Consider the following 12,976-nt stretch of genomic DNA (forward strand, 5'->3'; position numbering starts at 1 on the left):
GAATTATGCTCTCTCGGCACACTAATCAAGGCCCTTAAGCCTTATTAGTGATTTTGGGTCGTTACATAATGCAGAACAGCATATATCATATATCAAATATTCAAATACAAAGCATTCAACATGCTTAATTACTAATCACAAGCATAATCATAATATTGCACATTCTCAGGTGTACATGCCCTATTCATATTCATGTTCAATAATTCGGGCCAAGCCATAATCATATGTATCACATACTGAGTGCAATTTTCTTAACTTTAGTCCAAGCACATGTTACCAATGGATGATCCTCAAGCACGATCCCGGTTCCGAGCCCCCAGCGATAACCTAGTCAGAATCATAATATAGAATCTTGTACAATAATGAGTAAACACAAGCTTCCGGACCGAGTCCTAGCCTCCGGGACGTCGAATCCTACTAAATTGGGTAGTATGATCAATCCTGAGCCCTTATGTTTGAGTTCCCGCACTCAAAACCTCCCCAAGGACAAAAATCCATGTAGCGTCGCGGCCCCCAAACTTTTGAGCCACGACCCGCTCAAGTCAGAGATAAGAGGCCCGAGCCTCTTCCCTGCTTGCACCAACGCCACGGTGTGCCGTATCAGGCACCGCAACCCAAATGCTCCACAGCCACTTGCTTCTCCTTCGCCCAATTCGAGTCGCAGCGCCCCAAGACCAGGGCCACAACTTGACCTACAAACTCAGTTTTTTCTTCATTTTTCCCTTGCCAAATCCCTCCATAAAGCTATCCAAACATAGCCAAATCCCATAAACAACATTCCTAAACAATTCAGCAGCCCAAAACCAACAAAACTCAAGTTATAATCCAATAAAAAACTCATCAAAACTATAAAATTCAATTAATGCTTAAGAACTCAAAAACTCAGAACTTAGCTTGAATCCGAGTCCTAAAACTCGAGTTTCCTTCGAAAATGCTAACAGGTGTCAAATGAGCGAACGAGAGAGAGAGAGAGAAAGAGAATAGTTAACGTATTTTGTTTGTGTCAGGTTACTTTGAGCTTAAGTAACCTTTTAAGAAAATCCTAATGCTCGGGGTACCCCAAAAACGCCCCCGACGATAAAATAATCAAAATCCTCATAATTCCCTCTTGATCTCACTAACTCCGAAGATATCCTCAAATATTTATTGGCATTACCCAATAATCTGGTAATGTACTAAATACCCAATATATCCCTTGACTCTCCCTGAGTCATGTATTGATCCTGTTGTGACTTTCCCACTGGCTTGCTCCCTAAGATCGCCTCGTACCGAGTAACTCAAATATATCCACATAATAATGTGGTCCCACACATATATCACATATATGCCAAATATACCCGTAACGAGCCAAATTATGAAAATTGTCATTTTAATAAGAAATGGGCCCACATGTATATTTAATACACGTAAACATGCATATCAAGTCATATTATAATATAACTCACATAATCATATAATGATACACATATGTCACATAATCACATATAGTTTCCATAATTTTTCATCTTGGCCCCTTAATCAAGACCCTAAGCCTTATTAGGTAATTTGGGACGTTACATAGGGTCTGATTTGTCATTTAACAAAACATAAAGGCCGATCAAGCATTCTGACAAAACATAGTGGCCAATCTGGTATTTCTCCTTAATTTTATGAAAATATGAAAACTTGACATATTTCTATGTACAACCAAACATATAAAGTGATATTCTCAAGAATCATAGATCAGATTCCAGTGCACAACCAAACACAGTGATGCAAGTTTCTACATTTACCCTCTTCAACTTTCTCAATAATATAAAAAGTATATACTCTTCGTACCAAACGACCCCTAAATGTATTTCACCAATTGCCTCCACAAAGAAAGCCCCAAAACTTGCAGAAGAGAAAGCCCAAGGTTTCACTAAGAAGCCTTACAAATCATTATTAAAAGAAAATATGAAATCAAAAAAACATAAAAAAAGCAAACAAATTATGGTGTGCAGAAGTCCACCGCATTGTATGTGTTCTCCACTATATTCAGGGCAATGCATCAATATCAACAGTGGAAAAAAGATCCATGCGGAACACCCTATTTTATAAAAACAACTAAAGGTAACCTTAGTATTTTGTAATTATTTTTTTAAATATCCATATTTCTTTAATTCTTTTGGTTTTGCCCTTTTATGATTTTTGGTATTATTTTTGGGCTGGTATTTTTGTAAATAAAACTTATTTTAGGTATACTATTAAAAAATCCCTTTTTAAATAGAGTAATTATTGTATAGCAGTAATGTTTTCGTTAATTCATTTAGTGACATGGTTAATATATTGTTGTAGATTAATTCATGATATCATTGAATATATACATGGAATAAACATAAGGTGGAGGAAAGAAACATTTATACGAATTGTGATTTAGCAAGAAGTATTACTGTGCAAATGCACATTTACGTATCCTAATGAGTTTATGCTAATAAAATTAAGAGCAATAAAATGTAAAAGCTTCTCAGTTTTTTATTACCATAATTTTTTGTTCAAAGATTGACACGGTAAGTGTTCAAATAGCCGTCGTACGCACATGTGATAAGGAGAAGTTGACTTAGATAAAAGGGAAGAAATCTAAATCATATGGAGACAGCGGAACCAAAAAATTAAGCAATCGAAACAAAAAAATACTAAAAAATGGCCATTGATTCATATCGTTTTACTAGTCGCTAGTTTGAATTTTATCTCGGTCGTCTCTATATCTATAGCTAGCAAATTGCTCACTAAATATTGCAGTCATTCGACACAAATCACAATGGCTCATGATTTCAGTCTCAACCTAATCACTAAAGCCTTCATTTTTATCTTCGTACCTACCTTCTTCAACTCTGCCATCTCATCTCCCTTTAAACCAAAACCCTCCTCCATTAATGTGTGGCCAAAGCCAAGAGCCGTTTCGTGGTCCCAACCACAAGCCCATCTCCTCTCCCCCACTTTTTCCATCGCCTCGCCAAACCACCGCTACCTTACGGCCTCCGCCAACCGCTACCGCCGGCTGATTCTGGCTGAGCACCATCGACCACTGGTTGCGCCCTCTGTCGTCCTCAATGCCTCGGCTACCCCATTGCAGGCCCTCAGTGTGGATGTGGCCGACCTCACCGCGCCCCTCCACCATGGCGTCGACGAGTCATACTCTCTCATTGTCCCCGCCAGCGGCAGCGTCGCCCGTCTGACTGCCAGAACAGTCTGGGGAGCCATGAGAGGCCTCGAGACCTTCTCCCAGCTCGTCTGGGGGAGTCCCTCGGTCGTTGCTGTCGGTATCCACTTGTCTGATTCACCCCTTTTTGGACATAGAGGACTGATGCTCGATACCTCAAGAAATTATTATCCTGTAGGAGATATACTGAGGACGATTGCTACCATGAGTGCCAACAAGCTCAACGTCTTCCATTGGCACATCACTGACTCGCATTCTTTCCCGTTGGTGGTGCCGTCGGAGCCGGATCTCGCAGAGAAGGGTTCTTACGGGTCGGACATGCAGTATTCGCCCTACGATGTGACCCAAATAGTGGAATTTGGGCTTGAACACGGCGTACGAGTTATGCCGGAAATCGATTCTCCAGGTTAGTTTGGGGAAAGTTGCTTTCTTAATATGCCCTCAATTTCTATAATATTACGGTGACACCCTACTACTTTCTAATGTATAAAAATTGATATTTTTCAAAATATTATATTAAAATCAGATAGATTTCTATTGTATCCTTTAATATTTTCTTGTTACTCTGTTTTTCTCACTTCTTCTTCTTTAATGTTTATGATAAGTTAACTTATTAGAAATAACGAACGTATCTAGCTTATTATGATTAAAATGGATTTTTTTTTTTCAGCTGCTTTTATTCATCAAATCTAAAATATAGCCATTGCCACTTGGTTTTCTCTTGACTGTGTGGAGAAAAATGTCTCACGATTATATAAATGTATATTTATTTTTTAAATTTGAAGACTTACCTAAAATAAAATATCCTTCGCCAAACATAATAAATCTATTTTAATTTGTAAATTGTAATAAAAATTTTGAGATTTATGTTATTATTTTTAAATTTCTACTTACAATGATGTATATTGCTAACTAACTTAAATATCTTGACTGGTATGAACTTTTTATATAATTCAAATGGAAAGACGGATTCAACTAATTGTGCTATGAAATTAATTGCAGCTCATACGGGATCATGGGCCAAAGCATATCCGGACATAGTAACTTGTGCCAACATGTTCTGGTGGCCAGCGGGGGCACAATGGGAGGATCGCCTCGCGTCTGAACCAGGAACCGGTCAACTAAACCCATTAAACCCCAAAACCTACAAAGTCATAAAAAATATCATAAATGACGTCGTTAGACTATTCCCTGAACCATTTTATCATGGGGGCGCAGACGAGATCACTCCTAATTGCTGGAAATCAGACCCAACCATCCAAACCATGCTATCCAACGGTGGAACTCTCAGTCAAGTTCTGGAGACGTTCGTCAACTCCACCTTGCCATACATAACCTCCTTTAACCGTACGGTCGTCTACTGGGAAGACGTTTTGCTCGACAAAACCATCAAGGTTGACCCGAAATTTCTTCCCAGGGAGAACATCATCTTGCAGACGTGGAACAACGGCCATAACAACACAAAACGAATCGTTTCTGCAGGGTATCGTACGATCGTCTCGTCAGCCGAGTTTTACTATTTGGACTGTGGCCACGGCGACTTTACAGGAAACAACAGCATTTACGACATACAGACTGGCACAACTGATGATGGTGGGTCATGGTGCGGTCCATTCAAGAATTGGCAAACAATATACAACTACGACATCCTTTACGGACTGAGTAAAGAGGAGTCTAAGTTGGTGCTTGGCGGTGAGGTTGCACTTTGGTCGGAGCAGGCTGATCAAACTGTTCTTGACTCTCGCGTTTGGCCACGGGCTTCGGCGTTAGCAGAGGTGTTGTGGTCCGGAAACCGCGACGAGAACACTGGGAGAAAGAGGTCTGCAGAAGCCACAGATCGGTTACATGAGTGGAGAAGTAGAATGGTTAGGAGAGGAGTTGGAGCTGAACCTATTCAACCACTTTGGTGTGTTAGAAATCCGGGAATGTGCAACACAGTCAACTAATTTGTTGTTTAGTAATATATAGGTTACTTTATACATTATATCCAAAAGATTACACACAAAAATTTAACTAATGACATTCATGTAAGATGGGTCCAACTAAATTAAAAAGTCTTGTCAATTAAGTGTGTGTAAGGTTTTGGTTTAATGCCGATATTCTTCCTCCTCGATCCTTCTCATTTGGACAATTGTGTTGATTGTGCTCGAGCAAAGTTAATCAAAACTCGTAAGAAAAGTACCGCTCGCAGTCAGAATCTGTTGGATTTTATATACACTGATATGAGTGGGCCTTATTCTACTATTCTTTGTAGGAAGAAATATTTTATCACTTTTATTGATCATTTTTCTCGATATGGTTTTACTTATTTTATTAAAGAAAAATCGGATGCTCTTGATAAATTCAAAGTATTTTGGACTGAGGTTGAGAAACAATTAAGAAAAGTTATCAAGATTGTGCGTTCGGATTGTGGAGGTGAGTATTATGGCAAGTACACTGAGACTGAACAAAATATGAGGCATTTTGCTAAGTACTTACAAGATAGTGGTATAATTGTAGAATACACTATGCTTGGTACTCCCGAACAAAATGGAGTTGCTAAAAGACAAAATCGTACTCTTGTGGACATAACGAGAAGTATGATGAGTAGTTCTAATATGCTAGAGTTCTTATGGGGTGAAGCTATTTTGACTGCTAATTACATCCTGAATCGAGTTCCAGGTAAATCTATTCCCAAAACTTCTTTTGAGTTGGTAGAACGCCTAGTTTGAACCATTTTCGTGTATGGGGTTGTCCAGCTGAAGTGAAGATTTATGATCCTAACTTGAAAAAGTTAGACCCAGAACAGTTTGCTGTTTTTTCATTGGTTATCCAGATCATTCAAAAGGTTATAGATTTTACTGTCCTACTCATGGCACTAGAATTGTTGAATCTCAGATTGCCAAATTTTTGGAATTTGATATTGTTGAGAAAGTTTCTACTCCATCTCTTGAAACAGGGAGTCATCTGGTGGAATTTTCATTCCTTTCTCTCTTTCAAGAGATTATATAATACACACAGATGATACTCATAATGATCCTATCCCTACTCATGTTGTTGACGCTCCCATTATGGATGAGGCTCCTGTCTTTGAAGAAGTTCCAGCTAGTAAAGACGTCATTCATGATGGCGTTCAACAACAAGCAGCAATTCCATAAATAATTCCTCTAAGAAGATCTCAGAGGGCAAAGAGTTAAGCGATTTCTAATGATTTTTTTGTTTATCTTGGACAATGAGAATATGATATTGGTCATGTTGTTGATCCTGTGACTTATAGTGAAGCTCTTAAAAGTGAACAATCTTCTAAATGGATGGAAGCCATAAAAGATGAAATTGAATCCATGAAGAATAATGATGTGTGGGAATTGGTTGAGTTACTTGTTGGCTTTAAACCAAAAGGATGTAAATGGATTTTCAAAACCAAAAAGGATAACAAGGGTAAAATTGAAAGATAAAAAGCACATCTAGTGGCAAAGGGCTTTTCTCAAAGAGAAGGTATTGATTACACTGAACCTTCTCACATGTTTCTACGAAAGATTCATTCAGGATTATTATGGCCTTAGTTGCACATTTTGATTTAGAGTTCCATCAAAATGTAAAGACTGCCTTTCTGAATGGGGAGTTGGATGAGCTGGTCTATATATCTCAGCCTGAAGGTTTCAAGGAAAGTGGAAGGGAGAACTTGGTCTACAACTTGAAAAGGTCTATTTACGGTCTCAAACAAGGATCTCATCAATGGTACTTGAAGTTTGATAAAGTTGTGACATTGTTTGGTTTCATAAAGAACACGTTTGATCAATGCATTTATATGAAGTTTAGTGGGAGTCGTTATATTTTTATTGTTCTTTATGTGGACAACATTTTACTAGCGAGTAGTGATTTGGGACTACTAAATGAGACCAAACTTTTCCTGTCTACGAATTTTGATATGAAGGATCTTGGAGAATCATATTTTATTTTGGGGACTGAGATCCATTGTGATAGTAAACGAAAAGTTCTTGGTTTATCTCAAGAAGTTTATATCCATCGTGTGCTGAAAAGTTTTAACATGGATCTATGAAAACCTGGTTCTGTCTCTATTCTGAAAGGGGACAAATTTAGTAAGCAACAATGTCCTAAGAACAACTTAGAGAGAGAAGAAATGTCAAACGTCCCTTATGCAAGTTTGGTAGGGAGTTTGATGTATGCTCAGGTTTGCACTAGACCTAATATTGCTTTTGTGGTAAATGTTCTTGGGAAATATTTGTCTGATCTTGGGCGTGATCATTGGATTGCTGCAAAGAAAGTTTTGAGATATTTACAGAGAACCAAGAATTTTATGCTTGTTTATAAGCAAGTTGAGAATCTCCGAGTTGTTGGTTATTCAGATTCTGATTTTGGTGGTTCTGTGGATGATTTAAAGTCAACTTCTGGATATATTTTCACTTGGGCTGGCGCAGCTATTTCTTGGAAAAGTGTAAAATAGACTTTGATTACTTCAACTACTCTGTATGTGTAGTTTACAGCTTGTTACGGAGCTTCCTTGCAAGCTGTGTGGCTAAATAATCTGATTACAGAGATACGAATAGTTGATTCTATTTCCTTACCTATGTTGATCTATTGTGATGATAGTGCTGTCGTTTTCTTTGCCAAGAATAATAAGATCAGCGGTGCTTCAAAGCATATGGAGATCAGGTATCTTACTATCAGAGACCTAGTCAAGAAAGGAGATGTTATTATAGAGAATTGGATCAAAAACAATTCTTTAATGAGGTATTCAACTCCAGGGATGAATCGAAAAAGAAATATTTATTGGTTCTACCTGCAAGACAGAATTGATGTTGCCAGATCCTCTAACCAAAGGATTAAGTGCGTCATTATTTGATAAACATGTTGTTGATATGGGTGTTTTAGAATTCTTTGATCTTTTTGGTTAGTGGGAGTTTTCTTTTCTATTTTCTTTTATCCACCAGGAATTATGATTATTTGTAATTTCTTTATTGAACTTATGAACTACAAAGTTTTTTTTTTGGTTTCTTTTGATCAATGAATAATTATGCTTTCATTTATGTTTTTTTATTTTCTCGAGAATGTTGAGTTGAAAGCATGTAGTTCATAATATTGTTGTTATCGTCATTTAAGTTTATTTGCTTAATGGCGTGAATATCATACTGTTTTATGCACAGTTAATGATATAACACTGACTTATTTATTAAGCAGTGTTTTGGTTATTTCACTGGCTTATTTATTAGGCATCACGGTATCAGTGAAATGAGGACCAATAAACAGATTATGTTATATTACTAATCACATGTTGGACATATTCTCTTACCACACTACTAGACTTATTGACCATGTCGATTTAATACTTTGATATTTGTAATTATGAATGTTTTTGTTGATTGGAAAGCAAAGTGATAATCATAGCTCAATATTAAGGATTAAATTGGACCGATTGTTTTAGATACTATCAAAGAACTATTGTTTTTAAAAGTGGCCACAATATTTTTCTTGTTACTCAACCCATGAGTCATTTTTAAATAAAATTATTTTAATATATATATATGTATTACAAAATTAATGTAGTCCAAGTCGGAGAATGTTAGACTTTTATTTGGGCTTACATTATTTATTTTAATGTTTTATAAAATATGGGTTGATAAATAGTTCATTGCTGATCAAGGCCATTTAATTTTAATGATCTCTTGTTTATGGGCTTAGTATCTCTAGTAGTCTAGTTGAGGCAGAAGTGTGGGCTTTCTAGTTAACTGAAGCCTTTGATGAGGAGGCTCAATCCAACTAGGTTAATATAAGCTAAGTTCCCTCCCTGAATCTATATATATGTGTAGTCTCATCGCTATTTTGTAGTATGATAATTTTCTTTAGAAATAGATGTCTTAGGGAGGAAGGCTTAGTTGGTTAGTATTGCACTAACAATTCACGTTTTCTCTATGGCTGAATCAGGTATGTTTACTATATTCTTTAATTGTTTATTGTGCTCTAAGTTGTATGCAAAATTATTAATAAGATTTTGTATGAATATCTAACAACATCATTATAAGAGAGCACTACTAGTGCATGGTAAAATAGGACCACACATTTTTCTCCACCTCCCAATAAAACTATTGTTAAGTGACGTCCCTTTATCTTTTTTTCCATTCTTTTTGTGTTTGTTGGTACTGCGCATGGACCTTGCATACCTCTGATTTCTGTTTTGAGGGCTAGAGATCTATTGCAAGAAGGTTGCATTGGGTTTTTAGCCAGTGTGGTTGACACCACTCAGATCGTGCCAGTGAGACCAGATTAGTTTGTGAATTCCGAGATGTGTTTCCAGAAGATTTGCCAAGGTTTCCACCACATAGAGAAATTGATTTCATGATAGAACTGGCACCAGCGATGGAGCCAGTGTCTAGAGTACCTTACAGAATGGCCCAACTGAGTTGAAAGAATTAAAGGTACAATTGTAAGAGCTGTTGGATTTGGGTTTTATCAGACCTAATTTCTCACCTTGGGGAGAGCCAATTCTGTTTGTAAAGAAGAAGGATGGTTCTCTGAAGATGTGTATTGATTACAGAGAACTGAATAAGCTAACAATCAAGAACAAGTATCCGTTGCCAAGGATAGATGATCTGTTTGATCAACTGCAAGGTAAGAAAGTATTCTCAAAAATTGACCTTCGTTATGGTTATCATCAGTTGAGGGTCAAGGAGGGGTTCATACTGAAGATTGCTTTTCGTACCAGGTATGGGCATTATGAGTTCTTAGTCATGTCTTTTGGATTGACTAATGCCCCAACTGCTTTTATGGATCCGATGAACAGAGTGTTCAAGGATTATATGGACCAGTTTATGATCGTCTTCATCGATGATATCCTGGTATATTCTCAGTCTGAGTCAGAGCATTAGCAGCATCTGAGGTTGGTTTTATAGAGACTAACGGAACACAGACTGTTTGCAAAATTCAAGAAATGTGAGTTCTGGTTATCTCAGGTATCCTTTCTTGGGCATATTGTTAGTAAGGAGGGGATTAAGGTAGATCCAGCGAAGATTGAGGCAGTCAAAGATTGGCCAAGGCCAAAGAATTCTTCTGAGGTTAGAAGTTCCATTGGACTGGTAGATTATTATAGGTGTTTTGTGGAAGGATTCTCAAAGATTACTACTGCATTGACTTAGCTGACACGCAAGAATCAGAAGTTTGTGTGGTCAGACAAATGTGAGAACAACTTCTAGGAATTGAAGCAGAGATTGATTACAGCTCCGATTCTAAGTCTTCCAACAGATCAGGAGAAATTTGTGATTTATTGTGATGCTTCACACCAGGGTTTGGGCTGTGTTCTCATGCAGTCAGGCAAGGGGATTGCTTATGCCTCACGCAGCTGAAGGAGTATGAAAAGAGATATCCCACTCATGATTTGGAGTTGGCGGCTGTGGTTTTTGCTTTAAAGGTATGGAGGCATTACCTTTATGGGGAGAAATGTGAGATCTATACAGACCACAAGAGCCTGAAATACTTCTTCACGCAGAAAGATTTGAATATGAGACAAAGGCGTTGGCTGGAGTTAGTAAAAGATTATGACTGTGAGATTTTGTATCATCTAGGAAAGGCCAACGTAGTAGCTGATGCTTTAAGCCGGAAGGGTCCAGGACAGATTTATGGTGCAAGACTGATAGCCAGAGAGTTAGTAGATGATATGACCAGAGCTAGTATAGAGTTGCTGGTGGGCCAGTTGGCCAATATTATGCTACAGTCTACACTGTTGGAGATAATCAAGGAGGGTCAGTTGAGTGATCCTCAGCTGATCAAGATCAGGGAGGATGTTTTGGTTGGAGCATCCAGAGATTATTCAGTGTCTGAAATGGGCTTGTTGAGATACAAGGGTCAGATATGTGTTACATTAGACACTGCTTTGAGGCGAGAGATTCTGGATGAATCCCATACTACTCCTTATTCTTTGTATCCAGGCACCATGAAGATGTATCAGGATATGAGATCGTTGTATTGGTGGCCTAGGATGAAGATGGATGTAGTTGAATATGTGGGTAAGTGCTTGACATGTCAACAGGTCAAGGCTGAGCATCAGAGGCCGGCAAGGTTATTGCAGCCTCTGGATATCCCAGAGATGAAATGGGAGGACATTGCGATGGATTTTGTGGTGGGATTACCTTGGACTGTTGGCCAACATGATTTTATTTGGGTTATAGTGGATCGCTATACCAAGTCATCTCACTTCTTGCTAGTGAGGACTACATATACAGTTGACCAGTATGCAGATCTCTATTTAAGAGAGATTATGCGCCTCCATGGAGCGCCGAGGTCGATCGTGTCAGATCATGACCGCACTTTTACTTCCAAGTTTTTGGGGAGTTTACAGAAGGCCATGGGGATATAGTTGAAGTTTAGTACTGCTTATCATCCTCAGACAGATGGACAATCTGAGAGGACGATCCAGATATTGGAAGACATGCTGCAAGCATGTGTGCTGGACTTTGGTGGGTCTTGGAGTAAGTATCTACCTTTGATAGAGTTCTCCTACAACAACAGTTATCAGTCTACCATTGGGATTGCACCTTATGAGATGTTGTATGGAAGGAAGTGTAGATCTCCCATTCATTGGGAAAAAACAAGTGAAAGGAGATACTTGGGTCCTGAGGCAGTTCAGAGGACCAGTGAGGCCATTGAGAAGATTAGAGCTCGGATGCTCTTTTCTCAAAGCAGAAAAAAGAGTTATGCAGATCCAAAGTACAGGAACGTGGAATTCCAGGTAGGAGACTATGTCTTTCTCAGAGTCTCACAATGGAAAGGGGTAAGAAAGTTTGCGAAGAAGGGTAAGCTGAGCCCTAGATTAGTAGGTCCATTTGCGATCCTAGAGAGGATTGGTCAGGTGGCTTACAGGTTGGCTTACCACCGACATTGTCGGCCGTGCATAACGAGTTTCACGTTTCAACTATTCGGAGGTATGTATCTGATGTGACTCATGTTTCGAGCTACGGAGATCTGGAGCTTGAGGCAGATCTTTCCTTTGAAGAACAGCCAGTCCAGATACTTGACAGAAAGGACAAGGTCCTCAGGAACAAGATGATACATTTGTGCTATCCCAAAAATTTGAAAAAGAATGACGTGGCAGTAAAATTAGCACATGGCATGAGTTAGTGGGTGATCTGGCTTAGTAATGGCCCAATACATCAGTTAAGGAATTGGACAGAGTCAAGCGAAATACACCCGACCGAAGAGAATATTTGGACTGGGGGTTGCTTGGCTTAGACCCCAATCTGAGGACCCTAGTAATTGATTTAAAGCCTAAGTCCGAGAAGATTGAAGGAGAGATTTGGATTTTGGTTCAAAGGATAAAAGCAATAGGTCCGATCAGACCTAAGCTTAAGGAGCCTTTTAACACTTTGGCTTGAGTGTGTCCGAGGTAAACCTCTCAAAGGTTTCCTAAGTAGTGGCTTGGACGTGTCTAAGGAGAATGACTAAGGCTTAAGTTTTAGTCAAGGAGAAAGCCACATAATGGCCGATCGGGTATGCCATGGAAGAGGTAGGCTTGGGCTTGAACGAGGTGAGAAGGAGGAGGAAAGTATACCTCGGACCACCTTGGTCTGAGGAGAAGATTTTGAGGTCCGATCGGACTGTGGTTGAAAAGGAGAGGCTCAGACCATTTTGGTCCGAGGAGAAGGGCACTATGTCCGATCGGACATACCCATAGGAGAGGTACCTTGGACCATTTTGGTCCAAGGAGATGATATGTAAAAGGTGGCTCGGACCACCTTGGTCCGAGGAGAAGAGGACAAGGTCCGATCGGACCTTGGTTGAACAAAGAAGGCTCGGACCATTTTGGTC

At 38.9% G+C, this 12,976-nt stretch overlaps 1 protein-coding gene across 1 annotated transcript; it reads left to right on the forward strand.

The window, feature by feature from the left end:
* Nucleotides 1-2,528: 2,528 nt before the first annotated feature.
* Nucleotides 2,529-5,259, forward strand: LOC133782237 (beta-hexosaminidase 2-like). The gene is made up of 2 exons (XM_062221478.1): nt 2,529-3,587; nt 4,184-5,259. Exons 1-2 carry the CDS (start codon nt 2,780-2,782, stop codon nt 5,125-5,127), a joined length of 1,752 nt encoding a protein of 583 aa, XP_062077462.1. The 5' UTR covers nt 2,529-2,779; the 3' UTR covers nt 5,128-5,259.
* The last annotated feature ends 7,717 nt before the right edge of the window (nt 5,260-12,976 follow it).

This window comes from Humulus lupulus, chromosome 6 (genome assembly GCF_963169125.1).
Source record: "Humulus lupulus chromosome 6, drHumLupu1.1, whole genome shotgun sequence".
NCBI classification, from domain to species: Eukaryota; Viridiplantae; Streptophyta; class Magnoliopsida; order Rosales; family Cannabaceae; genus Humulus; species Humulus lupulus.